Source organism: Bombyx mori, chromosome 20 (assembly GCF_030269925.1).
Source record: "Bombyx mori chromosome 20, ASM3026992v2".
Lineage (NCBI taxonomy): Eukaryota > Metazoa > Arthropoda > Insecta > Lepidoptera > Bombycidae > Bombyx > Bombyx mori.
Genome location: NC_085126.1, coordinates 289,742 through 317,740, shown reverse-complemented (window position 1 = coordinate 317,740; position 27,999 = coordinate 289,742). Strand labels below are relative to the sequence as shown.

The window sequence follows — 27,999 nt, the reverse complement described above, 5'->3', positions numbered from 1 at the left end:
TTGTTTTACATTAAAAAGATCTTTATTAATTTCTTTATTTTAATATTGACAATTTTCTGGTAATTCGTACTAATATAATACACCTTCTTGATTAGTTATCGATGTCCGAGCAAAGATTGACCTGGTGTGATCGGCTCTGATACGCCTTAAACTTTAGCAGAGGTTTGATTCCAACAGCACAGCGCCGTGCCCGCCAGTACCAGCGCCGTGCCCAGCGCCGAGCCTGGAGCGTGCAGGCCAGACGACACCATTAACCACGAGTCCAGTTAATCAGTATATAGTCCAATAATTATTGATTTACCACATTTTATAGGAATACTAGCTGTACCCGTCCGCTTCGCTGGACATTTAAAATTAACGTTATTATTTCTCACCCCCACAAATATTTTCATCATTAACGCCCCCGCAACTGGTGTAGGGGGTCCAACACTCATATAAATATTAATCTATCCATTAAGTACATGTATTTTCTACATGGATACCAAGTTTCAAGTCAATCGGATGTATGGTGCAGTAGTTATAACGGAACATCCGTAAAAACGACTGTAATAAAAATCAAACCCGCAAAATTATAATTTGCGTAATTACTGGTGGTAGGAAACTTCTTTAGGCGCGTTGAGAGTAGAATTTAACTCGCGACAGATTCGTTACGGCTAGAGAGAAATAATACATTTTAGGAAGAGCGAGAGTGAGAAAATAGACAGCGTCACGCGAACAACTCGACCGTGGAGGGAGGGATACGGCAAAGCGAGCTAAGTCGTTTCTATTATACACAGCATTCCCTATTACAAGAGAAATTGAATAAAACCACACTTAGAAGTTTCACTTCTTTCACGCGCACCATTTCTAATGCATAGACGATTGTCAGCTGGTAGGTACGTAGAGCCCCTACCGTCCTACCTTGTCCTGCCTTTTGATTTAAAGGGTGGGGCAGACGTTGTACTATACTATCGAGACTTGAACTTCGTGTGTTGAGGCGGCGGCGACATTCTCGTTGTGTCCACGGGCTCCCGTGAGGGTTGCGAGCTTAACCCCCCTACATGCGCAGGTAAAACATCAATATCTTGTAACTATACTTGAGACTTTAGAACTTACATCTCAAGGTGGGTGACGCATTTACGTTGTAGGTGTCTATGGGCTCCAGTACCCACTTGACACCAGGTGGACTGTGAAGTCGTCCAACCGTGTAAGCAATAAAAAAAAATCCCCCTGTCGTTTCATTGTATGAATAATAATTTAAAAGTGATAAAAATAAATAAGTATATTATATATATAATAAGTATCTGGAAACTATTTTAAAAATATTAACTGCAATATAAAACTAAATATGTACCTACAGCTTAAGTTATCTAAGCTTGTATACGTCACTAGTGCGAGTGCCGCTGATAACTTCAATTCGACATTCTGATATGACAACGACGAAAACATTTATAATTATGTACTTTACATATTATATAACAAATTTACAGATAAAAACGTTAGTATTTCAAACAGCTTGCGCTTTACAGTGAGATGAAACACTGTGCTCATTGAAATTAAGATATTTGTAATTGTGTTTTTTGTCTCACAATTAAGCATTTTATTACAAATGTTAACAGACTTCAAAACGAAAACGTTCATTATCAAAAAGATATTATTTTTTATCAATTTGACTGTATTTCTTTGCATTACCCGATAACTAATCCGATAATTTTGTGTTTGAAGGCTGGTGCTTCTCGGGTTCATTTCAATGTTATCCAAATCTGACCAATAGTTCTTAAGTTATTTCTCATTTTATTTCGTTGAAGTCGGTTTATTTTTTAATACGCTTTTATTAGCTTCATACGTGTGTTAGTGTGTATGCAACGGAATCTTTGAACATGATTTTGATCCCCTTCAAAACTCTAAATTTGGCATAGTTGTCATTCATTCTATTCATTTGAGTTCCTTCATTTTTGCACTTGGCAAATTGGAAACTGTTGTATTTGCGTGAATGTATAATACATTAATAAATAACGTATGATACATAATGCTACTTAAACTGAAAATAATGAAAACGCTATTACAGAAAATCAAACTAAAATATAGAAAAATAAATTTAATGTAAAAAAAAGCGTGCGGTGCTTTTTAGGATATTATCAAAATGATAATATCCTTCTACTCATAGCTGACATTAATATATTATTTATAAGTATTGGCACCATGCACCCTATTAAAAAAACCTTTAACATAAATTAATAAATTTTTTGTTGGATTTCCTTTTTTTTCTTATGATTTTTTATTTGTGAGTGGACGAGCTCACAGCCTACCAGGTCTTAAGTGGTTACTAGAGCCCATAGACATCTACAACGTAAACGCGCCACCCACCTTGAGATACAAGTTCTAAGGTCTCAAGTATAGTTAGAACGGCTGCCCCACCCTTCAGAACGAAACGCATTACTGCTTCACGGCAGAAATAGGCAGGGCGGTGGTACCTACCCGCGCGGAATCACAAGAGGTCCTACCACCAGTAAGACCAGTTCGTTGTAGTGTAGTAGATCCTTACGCGTGTCCAAGGCCTTGTCCAGGCCGGCGGCGGCTCCGGTGAGCGCGGTGAGGGCGAAGGTGACGCCGCTCGCGACCGGCACGGCCACCGACAGCGGCGCCCTCTGCACCGCGGCCAGGTACACCAGGGACCCCGCCTGGTTCACCAGCCAAGGGACCACGTACTGAAAATTCATTTCATTTCAACGCATTCCAATTTTTTTAAGTGGTCGTGGCCTAAAGGATAAGACGTCCGGCGCATTCATATTGAGCGATGCACCTAGCGGTGTTCGAATCCCGCAGGCGGGGACCAATTTTTCTAATGAAATACGTATTCAACAAACGTTCACGATTGACTTCCACGGTGAAGGAATAACATCGTGTAATAAAAATCAAATCCGCAAAATTATAATTTGCGTAATTACTGGTGGTAGGACCTCTTGTGAGTCCGCGCGGGTAGGTACCACCACCCTGCCTATTTCTGCCGTGAAGCAATAATGCGTTTCGGTGTGATGGGCGGGGCAGCCGTTGTAACTATACTTGAGACCTTAGAATTTATATTTCAAGGTGGGTCGCGCATTTACGTTCTAGATGTCTATGGGCTCCAGTAACCACTTAACACCAAGTGGGCTGTCAGCTCGTCCACCCATCTAAGCAATAAAAAACGCCTTAGTACGATACTTCTTCTTTGTCTCCACCTTATCTCATTAGGGGGGGTCAGCAGTTTTCTATTCCTTTTCTCCTATCAGCCGTCATCTCAACACTCACTCTTCTCTCCCTCTCATATCGTCATTCTTTGCGATACTTCTGTGAGCAATAAAAATATTTTACTATATATTCATCTAATTTGGCACAGATGGCAATTTATATACATTGTTTGAACAATTGGCATAGTGTTAAAATACATACATACTTTAGTCATTACTTTAATTACTATCAATGCCGTCAATACTGTCAATACCTACTGTACGCCTTCTGTATTTTAAGAGATGCATATATTTATGTTTTTACCTATTGTAGATTCAATGATAATACGTACTTTACTCCTAATAAAGTCCTAAGGCGGGTCGGAGCTGACACGCAGTAATATGTATTTTATCTATTTGTTTGAATGAAGGAACTGAGTGCCTGATGTCAAATGCGGAACCCATAACCAAAACATTGTGACGTCACCACCCCCTCCAAACAGGAAGTCGAAGTTTTAATCGTATTATATAAAGTTCCTCCCCCCCCCCCCTTTCCGACGTGTGAATGAATCGTAGCAATAACAAGAGGGGCCGCGGTAAGCATTAAGGAGAAGTATCCGTGCCGGCCAGTGAACCAGGCAGGCCTATTTTGGTTATACCAAAGCCATAGAAGAGTATATCTCTGTGGTCGTACCTTCCAATTACTTAGTAGAAACCATATTTCTGCGCGAACTTGCCCCACAAGTGTATCAGACTTAATGTCACGCAAACCCCTGGTGCCCTGACGGATGAAAGGGTTCGTGCAGCCCCAAAGGACCCCGGTGATCATAAGCAACCCTGAAACGTTGTTAAAATTTCAGTTATGTAGATCAACATGCTGATGGTGGAGAAGGGTAGTGTACGAAACACAGCACTTGAGAGACAATCTTAACCAAGCCTCATTGAGAGCATCTCAGAGATTTTAAGTAAAAATAATTGAATAATTATTTATAACTAGGTGACCCGGCAGACTTCGTAGTGCCTCAAACGATAAATAAAAGACCTATGCTTTTGTATAAAATAAACTTAATAAACTTAAAACAAACCAAAAGGAATCCGTCTGATAGGGGACACATCGAAGGGAAAACAAAATTGTTATTTTTATTTAATTCCGAGCATTTTCATATTTATCTACCATTTAAACCTTCTCTGGACTTCCACAAATAATTCAAGACCAAAATTAGCCAAATCGGTCCAGCCGTTCTCGAGTTTTAGAGACTAACGAACAGCAATTCATTTTTATAGATAGAAGATAGATAGATTAAATTCACCCAATTATTATTTTAACACCAATAGGATGGATACTATTCCAGCTATCTATTCGATTAAAATAAAAAAGTAAATCTAATCGTTTAAAATCACTCAAAAGTAAATAGATGATGGAAGACACCTTGGGCCTTGGGGTGGCAGTTTTGACGACGTACGACCCTAAGCCCCTTTGCTGGTCACCAAGCTTCTTATCTCCGTGGGGATAGAAAGCGAATAAGGTGATGAGGATCGGACGAACTTAATCTAGCTGTTTTGGCCATCACTACCAAGAATGAAAGTTATGTAGGGATTTTAAGATACAATTCCAAGCTCCATGCATAGCGCTACGACATTACTGTTCATTTGTATAATTGGCGGCAATGTTGTTACTGAGATCCTTCATTTCCTAACATTCACACCGACCAGCAACAAAGCTGGACCCGTCATGACTTACGCGAGTGTGGTGTTCGCTCACGCGGCCCGCACACACATAGACACCCTCCAATCTCTACAATCCCGCTTTTGCAGGTTAGCCGTCGGAGCTCCGTGGTTCGTGAGGAACGTTGACCTACACGACGACCTGGGCTTCGAATCTATCCAGAAATATATGAAGTCAGCGTCAGAACGGTACTTCGATAAGGCTATGCGTCATGAATCAGCTCGCTGAGTTTCTCGCCGGATCTTCTCAGCGGGTCGCGATTCCGATCCGGTAGTAGATTCATTCGCGAAGCAGCTGCTCTTGAAATGTTAGGTCTCCTTCGGAGGCCCTCGAGTAGCTGTTAGCAAATCCCACCTCTCCTGGCTGAGCCTTTGCTCGCCCACCTGTCCTGGTGAAACTAGAAAAGCCTCCGGGCCACCAGTAATTTTTAAATCATAAAAAAAAACAAAGCTTATCTCTTGCAATAAGTCGTCGGGTTCCAAATGAGACCTTATCCTGTAAGCTATGCTATTGGGAAATCATATTTCTTGAAGCACTTTTACTACTCTTGAAATTTATGATTAAACACAATTTTGTCTCTGTGCGCCAAATGTTGTTAAATAAAACGCTTATTGAATAATGATTTTCTTTTTTGCCTTATACTTTTTACACCTGTTAATATTAAATGGTTATTCGAGAACATTACAATGAGAATATAGTACATTCATGAAGTAACATGACACAGACCTTACAGAGTGGTCGAAGACAATTTTATTAGGATAATGGATGCGCTGTGTGATTGTTTTGATGTCTGTGATAGAAGCTGTGGTGAGAATGTTTAATAAAAGGAATATTTTAGGATATTTTTTATTTCAAAATAAATTGTAGAGCAGATAAATAAAGCATTTTACATTAATGTATAATAATAAAATATCAGTTAACATGATTTGTAAACTAATGTAATAATTAAGGTATATTAATGTATGTAAATTGATGTAATACATCTCGTATTAAAACCATTAAAACATACATATATTTGGATGTTGCTTTAAAATAGTATAAAATTTGTCTTAAAAATATTATAAAATGAAAAACAAGTTTTTGACTTAAACAGGCTCAGTATCGTCATCTGTAGCCAGCCATATCTTTGGTCACGAAACAGTCAAAGAATGTAATAGACTAAAATAACTGAATTAATTCTCAAAAATTGGGAGTTCATTAAATTTTGATATGTTAATAGATTAAATAATAAAGTTACAACTTTAAAGTTACTTGTTGTGATCAAATGAAATAATTATTTTTCTGCTTCTGATTTTAGAGTATGTACTAGTTCCTCACTCAGTCTATTGAGCAAAACTCAGTACAAGAGCTTCCCTCTTATATTACATTTATCCATAAAATAATCTAAAGCACCTTTTTTTTAACTTCACTCACTAATCTTCAATTTGTAGAGAGTGGGTCCCCTCACTACTTTTATGTGACTAGTAACCGAGTTTAACACCAATAGTCATAGGTTTCACTTCACTAAACAATGTGGAGTTCTTATCAATCCAGTCCACAAACAGTTTACCATAAACAGTAGCTATTTCGAGTGCCATTATACAATCATTCTCTGCCCTGTGAGCTTCACCACGTGGTAATCGTCCTAATTTTCTTCTGTATACATCCTGCAGTCTGTATGTATTCTTTGGCTTTTCACCATTTTCATAAAATAATTTACGTACAGCTTTCTTTTTCAGTTGTATTTGATTCAATACAATTTTTTGGCGTTTTGGTGTGGATTCATTGATGTTTTGCATAGACGTTGAGGGTTTGTAAAAGTCAATTTCATCTGTACAGTCAGTCTCCTGCATGTTCAAATTTGATTTAATAGAATCAATATCATAGAAACCATATAGACAATCAGCACAAAACACATCGCGACTAAACATTACTTTCAATTTCTCTAGCTGATTCTTAAGTATTGGGAAATCAAAGGAATGTCCGTTGTAGGCGATTAAGCAAGCTGGTTCCGTGAAAATGCTTAGGAATGTATCTATAATTTTGAATACTTCTAAGTTGAATGGTGGCTCATGCTCGAGAAGCTCATTGGAAAGTTTCGTGACTTCAGTGGCGCCTGTGCTTATAAATTTACGCGGGTACAAGCACAGGGTGAGTTTTTGCTGAACTCGAGGCGTCTCGCCGAACGGAGTATTAACAATATGATTCCGTTTCACTGCCACTAAACTTATTTCGGTTATTCTCGTCGTATTACCGTCATTTCTAGGGACATCGGTGGTTTCCAAGTCAACAAAAACGAAAGTTTCGATACGCACCATTTCTCGGTTCTATAAACGTTTTTTAAATGTTTAAATTGAAGAAGAAATGTATAGTAGGTCAAAAACTGATTAAAACTTCTGCTTAATGCTTACCGAGTTCCTGCAACATTTTGAGTCATACGTCGATTTATCACTTATCTAACTTTGTAACATAAAGTGATAACATCGTGTTACATACAAATTTCATATAGTTATTCGAATGATTCACTGCAGCACTTCATTTTGTAGTACCTATAAGTTGAAACAAGACAAATAGTGGTATTTGGTTTTGATTTATTCCATTGTTTATTTTCCCTTACATTATGATACAGATTCTGATCTTACTAAACATAATAGTGGTGAATTTTAATGTCTGGCACATGTCGGCTGTGAAATATCAAAACCCAGTATCTGCATAAAACTAAATTTTACAGGAGAGCCGAAAAACAATTTCATATCTTTGACAGCGTGCCGTTTCAATAATATTAGTCGTAACTTCTTGAGAGTGATTGCAAAATTTGAGGTACATAACAGGCTTTATAAAAAAGTAGATTTCATGCGTCTATCACAAAAGATGTACATAGAGGAGCAGTTACTAATAAAAATATTGTTTTCTTAGATCAAACTTTTTGAGTGTGACAATTTCAAAACCTAGTAAGATCACTTGCTTTGTTTTCATCTAGTTCTAAAATAAAATGAGTGGGGATAAACGCAAATTAATAGACTGAGTAAGATCACTTGCTTTGTTTTCATTTAGGTCTGAATTTACTGAGTAGGAACTAAATGCAATTTTATAAACACAGTAAGAAAAAACAGAATAAAACAACATAAATATGGGCAGAAATAAGCAGTTTTAATGAAAAAGAAAAAAAAAACATATAATCGGAAACCAAACACTATTTGTTCACAGTAAAAAATCAAAAAATAATCACTCAAAATATATGAAAACAGTCAAATAAAAATAAATTATTCGGTTATTAATAAATGTCCACTAGAAACTAAATTAACTGGATTATTATTAATCGGTACACTTTGCCAAAACATCTTCTCCAAAACTTCTTTAAGCTAAATAAAGTTGTTACTATGCCTTCCTTTTTACTTTCGTTAATGCCTCTTGGAATATTTTTTAAGGTTGGCATGATCAAGGGATTGTGTTTTTTAATAAGAAAATCCAACTCGGAGATTCAAAATCATTCCTATAAAACATATTACGACACCCATTTACAAATGTTACTTCAACCAAAGAACTAAGCAAAAAATTATTAATGGGAACAAGGTCATCATTGCATCGCGGTATGCGTTTCTTTTTTACCCACTCATACGAATTTTGGAATTCAATAACTTCAATATGCGATATGCAACCCAAAATTACATTCTTATAGTCTTCAAAATCGTACACAGCATCTTTTGTTTTTAATCTGCCTCTCCATATTGCCATGAACTCCATCAGCGGACATACGTGTGTGATCTTTAATTAGGTAGGTATTACAAAGTCCAACTTTTTAAATTGAAAAACCCAGAGATTATTATAGTAACAAGTGATGTAAAGAGGATCCAATTTTTATTTTGAGCTGTGCAATTATCACACCACAATATCAAATGATTAAAATCTCTTTCTTTTTCGATCATTGCTGCAATTGCATTAACAATGTCATGAGCATCTCGTCCACAATAGGCTTCATGCCATAGAATACAAATATTATTAACATTAGTTTTCTTTCTGATTGGTGCAAATGTCAAGTTGAAAGTTATCATTCTACTCAAGAAAAACGATTCTTTGACTTTAGGCATGTCGGGTAACAACATAACTTTTTGTAAATGCATCGAATAGTATCTCACAGAGGAAGTATTTTCTAGGGAGGCATCTTCTTGATACTTTTGTATTGCTTTACTTGCTTTAGCTTTGTGATCCTCGTATGCAGTTTTAACATCCTCTGGAATATTTGCACCTTCATTTACTTTATGTGTCGTAGTAGGTTGCCATTTTGGAAAACAAAAAACCTTGACAATAATAAAACACACTGAAGCGTACTTACATTTCACCATGTTGTTCTTTTAAAGCATTCAAGATCAATTTTGACTTATAAAACTGATTTTTACTCATTTTATAGACAAAAACACGAACGACGTACAACGATTTTCTCACTTACTAAAGTTTCGCGCGAGTGTTGACGTTTATTTCAACCATTTCATTGACTTAGTATCTGCATGAACCATTTTAAATCCAATTAACTACAAGCACTTATTAGGTTTTTAAAATGGTTGATGTTATATACTATGTTCTAATCTTGTAATTTTTGCATTTTGAAAACCTTTACTGTAGATACTAGGTTTCCGACTTTGTGTAACTTCGTTTTTTCCAAATTTTTGGGGGTTTTTGCTATCCTAATATATGGAGAATGGTCTACAAGGTCGAAAAATGCAAAAACACACTTTTTTTTAAATTTGTCAGATACTAGGTTTTGAAATTGGACAGCCGATGTGCGTGTGTAGTGGTGGTGGGCTCACTGAATTTGGCCCCTTTTTTTAATTTACAGATTTTTTTATTTTTAGTTATTTGTTCGTTAATGTTCAAATGTAAGAATTGTTTGTTCGTCTTTTATTTATTTATAATTAATTAAACAAATAATTACCCTTGTGGCGTTTTATTATGCGTAAGCCGGAACGCATGAGATGTGGGAAAAAGAATATAGTCTGTGACACGATACCTTTTTACCGCCAAAATATGAAAAACATTAAAATAATTTATAATGTGTTAAATAACTAATTTAATGTAATTACTTTATGCCGCTACAACAATAAAATAGATATTGTTCCAACTGTGGTGTTAATTACATAAAACACGACCAGGCGAAATAAAGAAGGGACCAATATGAGCTCCCTTATTGGTGACCCCGACGTGATCGATCGTTACAAATAGAGATCGAGTACAAACTATATACACCTGGCACAGCATTCAGGCAAGATCGTCTACAAACCATATACACTTGGCGCAGCATCGCCGCGCACAGCAGAGTGATCAAGTACAAGCGGTTAAACACCTGGTGCGGCATTCCACAACATGGAACTTATTTTCTTCTTTTTTTTTGTGTTTTTTGAATAACTCAGTGAAGTGTTTTATATTTTTTATTTTATTTTAATCTTAATACTTCTTCATATTCTGTATTGTATTCATATACTGTAACTTTAATTTTGTTACATAATTGCATATATAACAGCTTGGTCTTTGTCGACATAAAAAAACAAGAAAAACAAAATTTTAATTTAATTTAAAGTTCCTTTTGTAACCATAGTTAATCATATTTTGTTAACGGGCCTTCATTGCTCCACCAATTCATGGTATAACATTGTAATTAATAATAATATTAAGGTATTATTGTACGATTAGTAGTAAGGAAATATTTGTTTTTACGAGGCAAAATAATTACAGTTTTAGGTCTTATACATCACATAAATGTTTTAAAGTCAATAGTCAGGAAATGTAAGTCGGTGCAACATCACATCTGTATTTGACTAATTTCTATTTTCTTGTATACTATAATTTTATTTCATTGTTTTACTGTGTCTCTTATTGTCATTATTTTGCCATCTTTTACCATAATCATTAATTTTCAATTTCCTGTTTACTTATTATTATTATTTTTAAGTTGTTACATTGTGTAAGTGCTTAGTTTTTTTTATTTATTTATTACAATTGTAAACGTAAAGTTCTGAAATGGAGGCAAACGAACAATTAGTAAGAGAAGAAAATACACTGTTACTACAACAAAATGCCATCCTAAAGGCTGAATTACAAAAACTTAAAATGCAAGGCATCGATAAAACGGACCCACCCCCCACAGACCCATTATTTCCTCAACCTACCTCAGTATGCAGAGTAGCCATAAAACTTCCTCCCTTCTGGCCTGATCGGCCTGCAGTTTGGTTTGCTCAGGTAGAGGCACAATTCTCGATTTCAGGCATCTCCGCTGACCTGACTAAATTTAACTACGTGATTGCTCAGTTAGATACCCGAATTATTGGGGAGGTAGAGGACATTATTCTCCAACCACCACCTGAGGACAAATATGGTCGCCTCAAATCCGAGTTGATCCGTAGGTTGTCCACGTCTGAGGAGATGTTGAGTTGGGTGACCGCCGTGCTTCGCAGTTTTTACGTCATCTTAGATCATTGGCAGGAAACACCCTCACTGATGAAAATTTGCTTCGCCAGCTATGGATGCGTCGCCTCCCACAACATCTCCAAGCAATTTTGGCCGCCCAATCAGAACTCTCGCTGGACAAAGTCGCTGAGCTAGCGGACAAAATTTTGGAAGTTTCGCCTGGTATGGTCGCACCTCATTCATCTGCTGTTTTCTCAGCAAGCACGTCTGCCGTCTCACCCCCTTCGTTAGAAGATATCACACGGCGTCTGGATGAGGTCACGCGTCAGCTTGCTGTGCTTACTGCAGAGCGCGGTAGAAATAAGACCCGGGATTTCTCAAACCAGCGACGACGCTCACAAACGCCTGGTAAGCTTCAAATGTGCTTTTACCATAGGAAATTTAATACTAAAGCTGTTAAGTGTATTCAACCATGTACCTGGACGCCGCCGCCACCTTCGGAAAACGACAAAAGCAGTCAATGATGGCGACGTCTGACTGCTTAAAGGAGAGTCGCCGATTATTTGTCACCGAAAGTGCAACCAAGCGCCGTTTTTTAATAGACACAGGCTCTGACCTCTCCTGTTACCCATACCAGTGGTTAGCAAATAAGCCGGCACGTTCAAACTATACGTTAGCGGCTGTCAATGGTAGTGAGATACGCACTTTTGGTCACATAGAAATGGCGCTTAATTTGGGGCTACGCCGCACATTTCAATGGCGATTTATTATCGCTGACGTCAACACCGCCATCATCGGCTCCGATTTTCTGGCGCACTATCGGTTGTTTGCAGATTGTGCCAGCAAGAGACTCGTCGATAGCATTACCGGGTTGTCATGCGTTGCGGCCGTCGCTGTTTTAGACCAGACCAGCGTCAAGGTTGTCTGCGCTCCGTCATCCCAATTTAGTGCACTTCTTGCGGAATTTCCGTCCATTACGAAGCCACCAGGACTTATTCGTGAGCCGAAGCATAACAGTTCATTATATTCTAACCACTGAGGGCGCCCCAGTCTCTTGTCGTCCTAGACGTCTGGCACCTCAAAAACTTCAAGAGGCCAAAAAGGTTTTTGATGATATGGTACAGTGCGGGACAGCCAGACCTTCGAAAAGTTCGTGGTCTTCTCCACTTCATATGGTCCCTAAGCGCGACGGCACCTGGCGACCCTGCGGCGATTATCGTGCTTTGAATTCACGTACCATACCCGACAGGTACCCAGTTCGCCATATCGGTGACGTCGGCCATAACATATCTGGGTGTAGTATATTTAGTACAATTGACCTCGTTAAGGCATATCAGCAAATTCCTGTTGCGCCTGAGGATATTTGTAAAACCGCCATCATAACACCCTTCGGACTCTATGAATTTAATTACATGACTTTTAGTCTGCGCAACGCAGGCCAAACGTTTCAAAGATTTATAGACGAAGTTGTCCAAGGTCTCGATTTTTGCTTTGCGTACGTTGACGACATATTAGTGTATTCCCGTGATGCTCTTCAACATGCTGCACACCTTCGTACTCTTTTCAAGCGATTTGAAGATTACGGAATCGTTATTAATCCAGCAAAATGCGTGTTTGGTGCTCCTGAGGTTACTTTTCTCGGAAACAGAATATCCGCCGACGGAACACAACCACCATCAGAGCGCATTCAAGCTCTAAAAGATTTTCCTCTACCACAGACTGTACAAGGACTCCGTCGTTTCATTGGGATGGTTAATTATTATCGCCGATTTCTGCGCAATGCGGCCAAGTTACAAGCACCTCTAGTCAACGCGATCGTGGCCACTGGAGGTAAAGGTCTCACACCGATCACTTGGACACCTGAGCTCGAAGAATGCTTTAATGCCTGTAAAGATAGCTTGTCATCTGCAGCTCTGTTGGCACACCCTTTGCCTAACGCTGAACTAGGGCTTTTCACCGACGCTTCCAGTTCTCACGTTGGTGCCTGCCTTCAGCAGAAAGTCGGTGATGCTTGGCAACCCCTGGGTTTCTTTAGTAAAAAGCTGAATCCCCGACAGTGCCAGTGGCCAGCATACTACCGAGAACTTCTTGCGGTATATGAGAGTGTGCAACATTATCGACACTTCCTAGCCGCACAGCACGTAACGATTTATACGGACCATAAGCCATTAGTTTACGCGTTCTCGCAACGTCGCGAAAGGCTTCCTCCGGTACAGTTAAATCAACTGTCTTTTATTTCGCAGTTTACCACGGACATTGTCCATATAAAAGGGGAGGACAATACGGTGGCGGACGCCATGTCCCGCATCGAAGCTGTTAGTTTTGAAACTGACCATTCTGCTCTCTCCGCTTGCCAAAAACTTGACGACGAATTGAAAAAGTATCGTAACGATGCGAATTCTTCTCTAAAACTAGAGAACGTCGTAGTTCCTGGCACAAACACTGTTTTGGTCTGCGACATGTCAACAGGGCGACCACGCCCATTTGTATCGGAACCTATGCGAAAGAAGATTTTTGCTCAGCTACATAATCTTAGCCATCCTGGTACTAGATCAACCATTCGATTGATCTCAGACCGTTTCGTGTGGCCTGGCATTGCCAAAGATTGCCGTTATTGGTGCCAAACCTGCGTTGCTTGCCAGCGAAGTAAGGTGACGCGGCATATAAAATCTCCACTTGGACACTTCTCCAGTCCTACGTCTCGACTGAAGCATGTCCATATTGACATCATAGGCCCTCTTCCATCTTGTTCTGACTTCCAATACTGCCTGACTGCTGTGGATCGCTACACTCGATGGCCCGAAGTTTGGCCTATGCACGGAATAACAGCAGAAGAAGTGGCGAGCACCTTTGTAGCCGGTTGGATTGCTCGATTCGGAGTACCTGCTGTCATCACTACCGACCAGGGACGACAGTTCGAGTCGGACCTTTTCAGACGCCTTACTAATTTATGTGGTACTAAACGTATACGCACTACTAGTTACCACCCTTGTGCCAATGGGCTCGTGGAGCGCATGCATAGACAATTAAAGGCCTCTCTGATGTGTTATGATAATTCGTGGTTGAATGCATTACCTTTGGTCTTATTAGGAATGCGTTCGGCTTTTAAAGAAGATCTACAAGCAACAGTAGCGGAATTGCTTTACGGAGAAACATTAACGCTTCCAGAGGAACTGTTAGTACCTCCCGGTCCTTCTGGCTTCGAGGACCCGACGGATTTTGTCGTAAAGTTAAGACAGCGTATGTCTAAATTGCGTCCCACTCCATGTTCCTCACACACTAAACCATCACCTTTCATATTTAAAAATCTTTCCACCGCCTCTCATGTCATGCTCAGGGAGGATTCGGTTAGACGTTCAATGCAACCACCTTACTCTGGCCCTTATAGAGTTATATCTAGAGCCGAGGACGGAAAAACGTGGTCGATTGATGTAAAAGGGAAACAGGTGACGGTCAGTGTCGACAGAATTAAGCCAGCTTTCGTCGAGCATTCTTTAGTAGATCTCGTTCCAGCACCAGCACCGCGGGTTTCTGTGCCTCAACCAGCGCAACCGGATGCTACTAATGTCCCTTCATGTCCACTCGTGCCTTCGGCACCTCTAACTGCTACTCCTACACATACACCTCAATATACCACCCGGTCAGGTCGCAGAGTCCACTTCTCCAAACCTTTCGACGTATGATAATTTTTCTCTTTTTCTGCGGATTCTCCTTCTCCGTAGGGGGGTGGTGTGGCGTTTTATTATGCGTAAGCCGGAACGCACGAGATGTGGGAAAAAGAATAAAGTCTGTGACACTATACCTTTTTACCGCCAAGATATGAAAAACATTAAAATAATTTATAATGTGTTAAATAACTAATTTAATGTAATTACTTTATGCCGCTACAACAATAAAATAGATATTGTTCCAACTGTGGTGTTAATTACATAAAACACGACCAGGCGAAATAAAGAAGGGACCAATATGAGCTACCTTACCCTTAAGTTGACCCCCATTACTAGATATCTTTATTTTTATCGCTCAGATTAATTATTTTGATCAATTTACGTTTCTTCGACGACTATTGGTGATTGTTCGATCATAAAAACAATTAAATTCCCAATTATTCATTATTTTATTTCTAGGAAACCCATCACCTCACGCCTTTACATTGCGCATGGGCCGGTTTTGTCAGTCAGCTGGCAATGGCCGTATTTACTAGCGTTTTGTCCTCGTCTATCTTCCTCCCTCTATGATCTCCTTCCTCCTGATATTCCTCGCCCCATTGATCTCAAATCTCTTCTTTCCCTTGTCAACTCCCCTTTCGTTTATATTCTTAGTTCATTCATTAACCATAATAATATTAAGCTGTAGTTTGTCTGTCTGTTATCGAACTAACCCCTGTATATATATGTTGTATGTATATTGTATGTATATTGTTTTAGGTAAATCAACAGAGATCCTGTCATCAAACATTCTTAGCTACTCACTTAATTCTTAGTGAATATCTGTGACCTTGCTCGTTCACGAAGCCCGCTATAGAAAGCAGAGTATTAAATACACTTGACATTGGCGAAATCTAAAAGGAAACGCCATAAACCTAAGAGATAGATAGATACTAGCGTTTTGTTATTTAACAAGTGCGTTTAAACTGTCTAATTAGTTCTTAAGTAGATAAAAAAAATATTTAAAACTTCAACAATACCTACTTCAGACTACAACAAAAAAATGTCAGTGAAGACGGCCAATTCGTTAAAGTATCTTCTATCTTCTTTAATGAATCGCTGTTCGTTAGTCTCGCTAAAACTCGAGAACGGCTGGACCGATTTGGCTAATTTTGGTCTTGAATTATTTGTGAAATCCTAGAGGTTTAAAAGGTACTTAGATAAATATGAAAATGTTCGGAATTAAACAAAAATAACAATTTTGTTTTTTCTTTGACGTGTCCCCCGTCGGACGGATTCCTTTTGTTTGTTTTAAGTTTATTTTATACAAAAGCTTAGGTCTTTTATTTGTCGATTGAGGTTCTACGAAGTCTGCCGGGTCATCTAGTCATTTAATAATAATAAATCAAGTTATCAGTCCTAAGCCTGAGAAAGCATGAACGATTGCTTTCATTTAAAAAAATGTATTAAAACCATTTCATATGTATGATTGTTCCTTTATGTGGAACATATTCTACTTTTTTTGCTTGTTTAGACGGGTGAACGAGCTCACAGCCCACGTGGTGTTAAGTGGTTACTGGAGCCCATAGACATCTATAACGTAAATGCGTCACCCACCACGTATTTAATTAAAAGGAGTACCTATATATTGAAGTTTTATTTATTTTATAGAAAAACAGCCGGTGGTTTGTAAATTATTCAAATGGGGTCGTCCAAAACGTTTGAAAAAATTGACAATAAAAAATTTATTCATAAAGTCAATGTGGTATGTAATTAATTTTATGAATAAATTTTTAATAACCCCATCCCATTTTAATCTCATTCTCAAAGATAGTTCGGAACCTCTGGGTCTGCAGAGAGACTTCGTTTTCTCTCTGTATTTTGAATCGTATTTTCATGGGGAGTGCTCTAAATAATTGTGTGAGATGATTCCATCATCTAGTTTTTAGTGGTGGCAGGACCTCTTGTGAGTCCGCGCGGGTGGGTACCACTATCCTGCCTATTTCTGCCGTGAAGCAGTAATGCGTTTCGGTTTGAAGGGCGAGGCAGCCGTTGTAACTACACTTGAGAATTAGAACTTTATCTCAAGGTTGGTGGCGCATTTACGTTGTGGACGTCTATGGGCCAGTCCAGTAACCACTTGACACCAGGTGGGCTGTGAGTTCGTCCACACATCTAAGCAATAAAAAAAAAACCATCGCACTGCCCGCCACCAGAGTAGAGTTCGTCCATACTACCTGGAATCACTGCGTTTATACACAGTGCGTATCCAGAGATCTTTTTGCCACGTACCATCCGGCTTTGGAATGAGTTCCTCTCCATGGTATTTCCCGAACGCTATGCCATGTCTTTTTTCGAACCAGGTTTGTGGAGAGTATTTAACGGTAGGCAGCGGCTTGACTCTGCCCCTGGCGTTGCTGAAGTCCATGGGTAATGGTAGCACTCACCATCAGGTGGGCCGTATGCTCGTCTGCCTATAACATCAATAAAGAAACAAAAGAAAAAAAACACTTGTATCCATTATAATCAGGTGGGGCGCCATAAGTTCTACTCTAATAAAAATCAAATATTTTAGGATTTTTATTTATTTATTTATTGATGCACATAACTAATTACAATGATTACAGTACATATGAGTCGACTATTATCAAAGCCGGCAATGTGACTTTTGGACAATTATTGGTAAATCAGAAAAACGAATTATTGACTTTGTATTCCATTGGCAGTCACAAAACTCTTCTGAACGACATCTTAGATAAATAACAGGTTAAGTATTAACCTTTATTTAATGGAGGTTTTGAACCGTATTCTTTGAAGGAGACGATTATATTCAAATCAATCTGTATTGACATATCAATAACATTTTTTTGTCCAAATGCACAGATTGCCACCTTTGATAATAGACGACTCATATAAGCTAAATCGTACAAGTAGTACCTAGATCTAATCAGGTGGGTAATAAGTTCTGCTCGCCTAACAATCAAAATATTTTAAGTTTTTTTTTGCACAATACAAATTACAATCATTACAGTACATATTAGCTAAATCGTACAAGTAGTACCTAGATCTAATCAGGTGGGTAATAAGTTCTGTTCGCCTAACAATCAAAATATTTTAAGTTTTTTTTTTTTTATGCACAAAACAAATTACAGTCATTACAGTACATATAAGCTAAATCATACAAGTAGTAGCTAGATCTAATCTGGATTGCAATCTAAATAGTAGATAAATTTAGTTATTAAATTTAGTTAAAATGGCTGTAATTGCAGAGTGATTTAATTATACAATACACAATAAATACATAATGCTAACATCACAACTATAACAGATATAATCGGAATCCAGTTCTTTTGTAACATGTTCCTGTTATCTTTATTGGGGATAATCTTCTTCTCTTTGTAGTTTTTCTTTTTCCCACTCAATTTCCATTCATATTCTGCTAGCTCTCTCCTGTTCTTTTCTTCCTCTAACTTCTTTTGTCGTTGTTCTTCCATCTCTTTTTCAAGTTTAGCAGCAAGTTTTTTCTTTTCACATGATTCATCACATTCTATTTTTGTTTCACCATTTCTAATCAAATTACAAGGAAGCTCTTTTTTAATGTTTCTACATACACAATATGCTTTGGTCTTCTTTGTGCATATTTGATTGGTGCAAGGACCAGAATGACATGTGTTTTTGCAACGGTGTCCACATACCAAGCTCTTCGGGCACTGTTGCTTACAAGAGAGCATATCTTCAGCAGCTACAGACAGTTGTCTGCAGCGTATGTATAATTCAGTTACATTGCAATGACATGCAACTCTTTCTAAAATCTCACATGGAGGGCATGGACCTGGGTGACAGGCACCCTTTGGGCATTTGTGTGTGCATTTCTCAGGTCGAGAAACTAAGCAAGGCTTGTCACAGGGTTTGCAGACAGATGGCACATCTCTATAAGCAGGATCCTCACGGAGAAGGTGGCATTCCAATGTACATTTATGATTACCACAAGTTAGAGGTTTTCCGCACTCTCTTCCACAAGATCTTCTTTTTGCTGAATGACATGCCTGTGTGTCTGTCTCATGTTCACCAAAGCAAATTAATTGTAACGGAGTCTCACAAGGAGGACAGTCTAATGCCGTGATTTTTGTTTTTGGCCGTTGAGCTTCCCAGGGTGTGGCAGGTTTCTTGACTTGTCTAAATACGACTAAAACATATTTATGGCAGGTGCTCTTGCAATAGTGCTCACATTTATTATACTTCTTACCGCACACTGCTTTGCAAGGGGGACACTCTCCAAAATGGCAGGAATGTTTGTTTTCATCTACATGTCCACATTTGTATTTTAAATGACATGGAAGTGTGCATCGTGGTGGTTTAATCATTTTGTATCTACCACATGGAACGGTTTTGAAAGTTTTTTTACAGTTACATGGCACTTTTATTTCTTGGGGGCAAGGATAACAGGGACCTAGATGGCAGATATTGGTACATCGATGTCGACCACATTGGAGTTGCTTATCGCATATTTTCTCACATGGTGGACAGTTACCATTGCAGCACTTCCGGCCACAACTGTGTTTTCTACAGGGCCGTGTTCCTCTGCATTTTGTTTCACATCTGAATTCTTTACTGCATGGCAGAGATCTGAGGTGTGTTCCACATTGGCATTTCTTTTGGACTAACACCTGGCACGGTGGACATGGGCCTTTATGACATTTCTCTGGGCATGTATGTTCACAGTCATGTTTTTTATTGCATGTTCCAAGACACGTTTCGATGGTATCAGGGCATTCTACATAGCGTTTATTTGCCCCACATGGACATGATTGATTTCCAGAGCTAGGACAAGGCCCGCAATTCCCTGAATGGCAGACTTTTTCACACTTATGATAGCCACAAGGGTATGACTTCTGGCATGGTCGCTGACACTGCCAGTGTGGATCATTGCAAGGTCTATGGGCTATCTCAGCTCCACAGTTACATGATTGTGAGCTTGAGAAGTGACAAGGTGGGCATTCTCCTTCATGGCAAACATCTTCACATTTATGAGTTTTACAAAGTAATGTTTTCTGGCATGTTTGGTTACATGACCATTTAGCTGCACTGCATCTTACTTTTTTAAATTCCTTCTCACAGTAACAGGTACCATTGACAGTCTGTGGGCAAGGTGGACAAGGGCCCGGATGGCAGAGTAACAGACACTTATGTTTACAGCTATCACCCGTTGACAACCTTTTCTCGCATATCTCCCCACAGCTATGCGGTATTAACCAAGGATGAAATGTCGGATCATCGTTTTTCCCGCAAAAACAATAATATTTTCGCGGTATGTCAGATTTGTTGTAAGTAAATCTACACTTTGGGCAGCACCACTCGGTTTTTTGTGGTTTCACAATGGATACAGGACCCTCATTCTCGTCACTGCGAAGCGTGACGCTGTCGATTGACCATTTCTGCACACAGGTGAGGTGGAAATAGCAGTAGCAATGCCCACAGGTCCAAATAGCATCTGTTCGTTTGACAGAGCTTATACATATGAGGCATGTTATAGGATTACCACTAAGCGCTTCTTCTAGAATGTTCTTGGTCCTATTGAGCATACGGCGATCGCCACCACCCTTGCAGTATCTTTGTAAAACTTCCTCGAGCACACTAGCATCGTATGGTTCATCATTTTCAGAAGATGAGAGTTCACTAAATTCTTGCAGATGTCTCTGAACACTTAGCTGCAATGACGCAGCGGCATCTCGATACTTTCGTGACATGATAAATTAACGAAGCTTTAATGAAAGGTAAATTTTAAATTCTGGTTGAAACTAAAAATCAATATTCAGTTTCTACTTTTTTTTTAAGGGATTTTATGACCTGGTAACTAAGACCTTTAGGTCAAGTATAATTTTAATTATAACTTTCTTATATGAAAAATGATATTATGAAATGAAATGAGATGATATGGGATGAAGTATAATTTCAGTAAAATAGTGGTCATTTACTAAGACTTTTCAGCGGACTTTTTGGAGGATCCCGAGAAGTTACGTTCGGCGGCTTTGTTTCATTTTCCCGCATTTGTGCACTTTCACAGATGCTAAACAGTTAATAAACCACCGTTATTACAGATTTGAACTTGAAGAAACACTAAATAGACAAAATAAAACAAATCACACAACTTCACTCCTCGCGTTACCGCCAAAAAGTCTCAGTTTCCACTGGATTTTAACCATAGATTAATAAAATTCTTCATAATTTTAAATTCCACTCTCACATTAAATTTGTATTATCTATGCTCAGACTTCCAATCGGGCATGACGTTTGCTTTTAGGGATGCAACATAGACTTAAAAGTTTTATACTTCAGTAGGATGCAATGATAAATATTTTCTAAACATCGAATTAATGTTGATAAACATCACTATCGATGATTTGTAAATTGATAAATCGCCTTCATGCCAAGAAACAAAATCCAAGAATATCGTTCATGAAAGTCCATAATCTTTCGTTGTTAACTAAAACCTATGTTTTCAGGAAACCTGTATAATTACTAATAAAGGTTAGAACTCCGATAGTATTAGATTAACATTCCAAATCTAAATTATGTAATTGTATTTACCAACTAATCGTTTTACTATATTAATCTGTTAAAATTAAAGTTTTTTTGGGTTTATAATACTGTTGTAGGTAAATGAACATACCTGTTCAATATATTATTATGTCACCGTTATACATAAACATCAATCACCAAAGTCAGGGCCACCTGTGGTTTTTACAATGCCAATCATTATAGTATTATTCTTTGATGATACTGGATATCCATTCATTAGAAAACATTAGTATTTAATTTTATTGGGTACCTATTGTGAATTACTTTTATCTCAGAACACGAAAAAAAAAATAGTTGTCTATAGCGTCGGTTTCCGAACGATAGTTTTACCTGATAACGTCATAAAAAAACATTGATGAAAAATACATACCGTAAAATGGGGCGATTAGGGACAAATTCCAACTTTATGAGCAATTTTAAGGTAGTTGTTGATGTATATAATGCTATATCAGGATCAAAATGATTGAGTCTTGATTTGATTTGATTTGCGGTTAATTGGGACGAAATGAGAAATTTGCTAGGGTTGGCACTACTTTTATTTTTATATATAGTTTTAATTAATTTATTTATTTAATTGCACCAACAAAGTGATCATCAATAAAAAAAATTGAAAAACTGACAAAAGTACATGGCAGACATCACCTCAATTATAGGTGCAATCGACAGTGCTGATATTTCTATCTGGGTTAAGAGATTAGGTGTGTCGGTTATTCCATGGATTAATCAGATGAATACCCCCACTCTGAACAAATATTAAATATTTTATTATGTATTACTTAGACATTTTTGTCCACCTTGAGATTTCATTAATCTTGCTACATGTCTCTGCAAAATCAACTTACTTATATTAAATTGCTTATCTATTTCAAATAAAGACTTATTCCCAATTTCGCTTCGAATAAACCAGATTTTTACCAACAAATTTAAAAAATATTGTTATAACTACATAGACAACCCTACAAACCTGTACCTATTTATACTTAGGTCGTTTCCATTTCACGTATTCTCATCCCAATTGACCCCTTTTTCGTTGTTATTTGTACCTAAGACGTCCCCAATATCCCCAAAAACAACAGATTTTTACATGTATTTTTATTTAATCAAATACATTAAAACTAATAACAACTGAGACTTACTTTTAATATATATGCTGGTTCAAACACTAAATAACGTTTATAAATCATAGTCGTCTTCTATTATTATCAAATAAATAAAAGAGAGCAAAGTTTCTAGCACTAAAATAATTACCACCACAGGAAGTTAATTTGAAACGCGATTTTTTATAACTTAGCAGCTATTATCATGCATATTCAGAGTTGTTTTGTGAACTTTCAACATTCTACTATTAAACTACAAAAAATGGAAGATTTTGAAACGAATATAAAACTTATATTGAGCGTCGAAAGATTTTCCCGGTTTTTTCCCGATTCGCCTCTCAATCCCTAATCGCCCCATTTTACCGGTACATACTTTTATTAATTGAATTGAATTATTATCACTGAATTACCATTATTTTGTATAATACAAAGAAGGAGTTATCCGAAAAAAAAATTTCTTACAATTCAATCGTCAAACCTTACAGTGCTCGCATTACTTAACGGAACTTAGCCGAAGTGTGGCGGTACCTATTTTATGGCGCTGTTTTTAAAATCTATCCGCTTGCGACCACGCCGCCACCTTAAATGGTTCCATTTCAGCGTACACTTTTTAAGATACTGAGATGATACTTGTTGGAGTTTGAATATAAAAGTAATGGCCGGCAACACTTGACACATGTAAGGTTACAGATTTGTAATATTGGAATTATTTTAAATGTTTAAAACAAATAATTGTCTTCTCGTCAGTGAAGACAATGACTACTCATATAGACACGGCCAGAGCAACATCTAAGAGTCTTATAAAAATAAAATATTATAATGTTGTAATAGTGTACAAAGTATTTGTAATATAATTATATGAACCATGAAGCATATTAATACTTAACAGTCGATTTTCATCATAGTTAATACAATTGCTATACAAAGAAGCCTGGATAAAAGAATAGCTGTTGAATTTTTCCTCAAATGATGAAAATAAATTCAAAGAAAAGAATTCGTAAACACAAATTTTAATGGATTCGTTCTTTGACCATATTCAGATTAGTTTCGTCTTTTCAATTTTTTTATATAAATGAGACGAAGATTTGGTCATTAATATCCTAAGTGTATTTATTATCTATTAATGTTAATGTAAAAAAAACTTTTTGCGCAAATCTTTCTTTTCTTTAGGCATGGAGGTAGTTCTACCCTCTATATCGCTACGTAATTAAATATGGTGACACTGTTGACGAATTACTTTATTTTCATTTTCATTGAGAGGATTTAACATTTTAAAGATTTTAATTTTAAATTTTAAATTGTTTACGGAATGTTTATAATTATATTACGAACTTGTAGAAAACTTTAGTTGAGATTTTGATCTTTGTCTTTAGGGTACTAAAGACTACTATATTATTATGTTAAACAATGAAACAAAAATAATTTATTAATCGTTTTATTTAAAAATCGTTCACAGTTAAGTTAGAATTATTTATGACTCTAATAAAAACATTCACAAAGGGAATATAGTTACATTTTATTATTAATAATGGACGGAACTAAGTTGTTAAAATTAAGGTCGGCGATTAATAATACTCAAAGTACTTATATCAGAAATAAATAGCACAGTGCTATACTGGTTCCTACCTAGGCACAGGCATCTATTCTTGTGCTTTTAATTTTTTCGAAAATAACACTTTTATAAATTAGATCGTAAGACCTCACAATAATTACCTATGTTATGAAGAAGAAATGTATAATTTTGAACTTAGAGCCAGTCACTAAAAGGCATATCATTACTTAATTAATAAAATTCAACTTACAAGCAAAGTTACGTATGCACAAATATTATTTAATATTACTAGGTTAGTTTCATGGAAGCATTTTGATAAGACTAATTTATAATTTTAATGGTAACGAAACATAGTGTCAATGGCACTGTCGAACAAAAGTAAAAACTTAGGTATTTAATTAAAATTATATAGCACCACGGCATTTTGTTCTACGATGAATCTTGGAACTACTTTTTTCTTCTTTTTACTAAAAAGAAAAATGCTCTATTTCTTGGTAGATCTATAAGATTTTTTTAAAACCAGTTTATATTACTATTTTGAAACAAGGTAAATTTTCTCGTTATTAATTGTAAGGGCTGAACTCTGTGATTTTTTTAAACCGAAATGGTTATAGCTTCATTCATTATATTACTTTGTATCGTTATAAGTTTTGTTTTTACTGATATTGAAATAATAAAAAAAACCTTATGATTTTTTTTTATCCTCATCGCACACGAGTGTTAATTTCAGGTTTTTTATTCTTACTCGATAATTTAAACCAACCAGCCTTTTTATTGTTATCTTTGGGCATCGATATCGAGCGCGAAACGCGTTCCCTATCACTATCCCGACTGCTCACGTCTGCCGATCTTTTCCCGTCTCTAGGCGTTGACTTTCGTGTACTCTCAACTTTTTTTTCGGGTTTTTTGTATAGTGTTGTACTAGAACTAGTTAGTCGATTATTTTGAGGTCTTTTGGTCAAAGTGCTTTGACTATACGATTTATTCTTTTGCAATGATGGTCTCTCATCTGTTAAAGTTTTAGTCGATGCTGCTTTCTTCATAGTTTCTTTCGGTTTAATTTTTCTTGGTTTCTGTGCATAATGGACGTCGTATTGATCGCTATAATGCTTCGGGGTCCATGGGGCGAAGATAGAGAAACTTTTTGTGGTGCTGCGGACTTGAATATTTGAAGAGTTGATAGATGAAACGTCGTCTCTTGAACGATTGCGTGATATTCGACCGGGGTCTGGAATATCACCCACTGAGAAAAAACAATGCTTTTACATAAAAATCATCTTAATATTATAATATGACGTTATTACGATTACGAACATAGTTCTTTTTTGTGAATTATAAAATAGCATATGGATTTAGTGAAATTATGAATTTTAAATCGATTTTCCGTTACCTGTTGTTGCATGTAGATAAACAACGCTGCGTTGTGATTGGTGACTAGAATCCCCTTCCGTACTACTCTCTCCGGAGTTAGTTACTGGAGTCCTTCGTCTATGTCTAAAAAGCGTAATTTTCGTGTTTACAATTCAATGCGATTTAGTTGGGGCGGTACACAACTTGAAAGTTACTTAATAAATTCAGATGAAATCGATATCATTATTTAAATATTTGTAGGGCAACTGTAGCATTTTTACGACCAGTTACTTTGTAGATATTTTTGAACGTTTTTCAGTCAGGTCAATAATTTTAGCCCGAAAAAGTCATTAATGATAAGAAATAAATAAAAAAAATAAAAAATATCGTTTTTCCTTAAAATGCAAAACATAGATAAAATGATATCCTAATCATTTTGGATATATTTATACATACATCCCAGATCGTTATGCCCCTAGAAAAGTTAAAAAATGGTCAGTCGTGGACAAACATTAACTTGATTCTCAATCAATACAATTTAACAATAAACAATTTTAAAGGGCATTTATTTGAATAAACTATAAGTATTCATAAACCTATGTATGTAACAAGATAAAAGTTAGCTGGTTACTTTGCAATATTTTGAGAGGGATCTCACTAAATAGACCAAATCTAAATAATTTATACATAGTAGGGTCTTTATGATAACTTAAAAGTTCGAAATATGGTATAAAGTAAAATTATCCACAACTATTTAGTTTCTAGGCATTATTCATGTACTATGTACGGTTTTCTTGAAAATTCAGAAAATACGTAATACGGATCTCTTATATGGTCTACCACGGCTAAGCTCAACCCGGAAGGAGTAAGAGATAATTAATAAATTTTAATCTCGCTCTGTCACATTAACATTGACATAGTAACAACAATATTTGCTTCTGCAATCTGTTCTGCTATGGAATGCGCTTCCTCTCGAGATCAGGACTATTACTAACCGCTGCACGTTCAAGTTAAGGGTTCGGCGAATGCTGTTGGAAAAGTTAGCGGAATCGTCATGAACTTGATGAAGTTATTTGTTAAGGAAATTTATTAATATATTCCTTTTAATACTGTATAAACTATTATATGTATGTATGTGTGTATATATGTATGTATGTATATCTATATGTGATTTTGTATATATGTAGATATACTTTTTTGTATGTATTCGTTACCTAATATAAATTTCATTGCACCCACCACTATTTACTCTGCACTACCTTTGGTTGACTGGTAGAGAATGCCTTAGGCATTAAGTCCGCCAATGTAAATTTTACATGAAGTGTAATAAATAAAAATAAATAAATATCTAGATTTTGCCAACTTTTCATCTCAAATGACTAGTAAATTTTCGGTGATGCAGAATATATAGGAAAGTCAATCAACCTAAAATTTCTAACACAGTTGTGAAAATGCTTAGCAAGTTGAAATCTTGTTTTTTAATAATCTAAAGCAAAAAATTGTGCATCGCGATCAGTCCCTGATTATTATAATCCTTGTTATTTTGCCGAAGAGTTGTCATTTAATTTCTAATGTGACAAGCCTACAAAAGTTTTTAAAATTAAGAACAGATAGATTACAAGAACTCAAAATCTATAAAAAATCGTCTAAACTCACTTCATGTCCCTGTTCAATTCTTGCTTACTGCTTCTTATATCAGACGAGCTGCCTCTTTCGTCGGTTCTCCTTCGGGTATCGCTCTTAGCTTTTAGAGTCTTTGAACTACTGTGACTTCTGGATCTGTCATAAGGGATTGGAGGTTTCGTATCGACTTTCCGATTGAACTGACTCTCATTCTCAGAGTTGCTCTGGATTTCGGATATATTTTGAAGGTTCCTTTTGTAGTATTGCTTGGTGCGCGGTGATTCTCTATCCACCTCATCCCGATGGAGGTTGGAGAGCGAGTAGCTCTTGCTGGAGAGCTCTGGGTGGTCTATCTCGTCGATTCCTGTGCTTGAATTCGATATTGTCTTCCGGAGTGTCCCGCGAGTTTTTGGTTGCGGATGACTTTTTGTTTTAGTCACGTTTTGCTTGACGTTGGCATCGGAATCCGGGTCCGTGTCGCCGAAGAACCTCAGATTTTTCGCTGGTGAGTTCAGAGGTCTGCTCTGCGATTTCATCCAGGATTTCTTGGGTTCCTCTTGCATTGATAGAGAGCTTTCCTTGTCGACCTAAAAGAAAACAATAATATACTAAAATTTCCTAACATTAATTCCATTAGTTGCCAACAGATAGAGCTACATTACCTTAGGACTCTTTCCTTTCTTCCTTGTCAATCGATCCAAAGACTTGAACCAAGTTCCGGACGAGGTCGGAGTATTGGATATCTGCCGGCGGGGTGGTGAAGGGGTAGGGCTCGGTGTTGCCAGTCGGCGTCTTTCCTTGTATCTTTCCGCCTGAAATTATATAATATATGTGTTCATATTGTTGGCTTATTCTAGTA

General features: G+C 37.1%; 3 protein-coding genes and 1 long non-coding RNA gene across 5 annotated transcripts in view; 1 reads left to right on the top strand and 3 right to left on the bottom strand.

The window, feature by feature from the left end:
- Window positions 1-7,596, bottom strand: LOC101740678 (transmembrane protein 234 homolog). Of its 2 annotated transcripts, XM_012691016.4 has the most exons (4): window positions 7,305-7,596; window positions 3,883-4,025; window positions 2,525-2,687; window positions 1-223 (listed from the first exon to the last, which is right to left on the bottom strand). In XM_012691016.4, the coding sequence occupies exons 1-4, from the start codon at window positions 7,318-7,320 to the stop codon at window positions 147-149; spliced, it is 399 nt and encodes a 132-aa protein (XP_012546470.1). In that variant the 5' UTR covers window positions 7,321-7,596; the 3' UTR covers window positions 1-146. The 2 variants fall into 2 exon arrangements, with proteins under 2 accessions (XP_012546470.1, XP_004926946.1); XM_004926889.4 differs by lacking the exons at window positions 1-223; window positions 2,525-2,687; window positions 3,883-4,025 and adding an exon at window positions 5,747-7,220 and having other exon boundaries at window positions 7,305-7,329.
- On the top strand, window positions 7,568-16,198 carry LOC134200714 (uncharacterized). Its single transcript, XR_009975747.1, has 2 exons — window positions 7,568-11,700; window positions 15,720-16,198. It is a non-coding gene; the product is annotated as an uncharacterized LOC134200714 (long non-coding RNA).
- Window positions 16,199-17,508: 1,310 nt separating this feature from the next.
- Window positions 17,509-21,107, bottom strand: LOC134200713 (NF-X1-type zinc finger protein NFXL1). The gene has a single exon (XM_062674224.1). It carries the CDS (start codon window positions 20,684-20,686, stop codon window positions 18,215-18,217), a length of 2,472 nt encoding a protein of 823 aa, XP_062530208.1. The 5' UTR covers window positions 20,687-21,107; the 3' UTR covers window positions 17,509-18,214.
- Window positions 21,108-24,036: 2,929 nt separating this feature from the next.
- Window positions 24,037-27,999, bottom strand: part of LOC101735966 (uncharacterized) — an 88,492-nt gene continuing 84,529 nt past the window's right edge. Inside the window, exons 9-12 of the mRNA XM_012691401.4 lie at window positions 27,803-27,952; window positions 27,174-27,727; window positions 25,558-25,661; window positions 24,037-25,410 (exon numbers count right to left, since the gene is read on the bottom strand). Of these exons, the coding sequence (XP_012546855.2) occupies window positions 24,872-25,410; window positions 25,558-25,661; window positions 27,174-27,727; window positions 27,803-27,952 (1,347 nt within the window). The 3' untranslated portion in view covers window positions 24,037-24,871. The remainder of the gene's footprint in view (window positions 25,411-25,557; window positions 25,662-27,173; window positions 27,728-27,802; window positions 27,953-27,999) is intronic.

Bases quoted from the DNA above. Each gene is read 5' to 3' on its own strand.
- LOC101740678 (XM_004926889.4), bottom strand. From the start codon at position 7,211: ATGGTGCGTATCGAAACTTTCGTTTTTGTTGACTTGGAAACCACCGAT.
- LOC134200713 (XM_062674224.1), bottom strand. From the start codon at position 20,686: ATGTCACGAAAGTATCGAGATGCCGCTGCGTCATTGCAGCTAAGTGTT.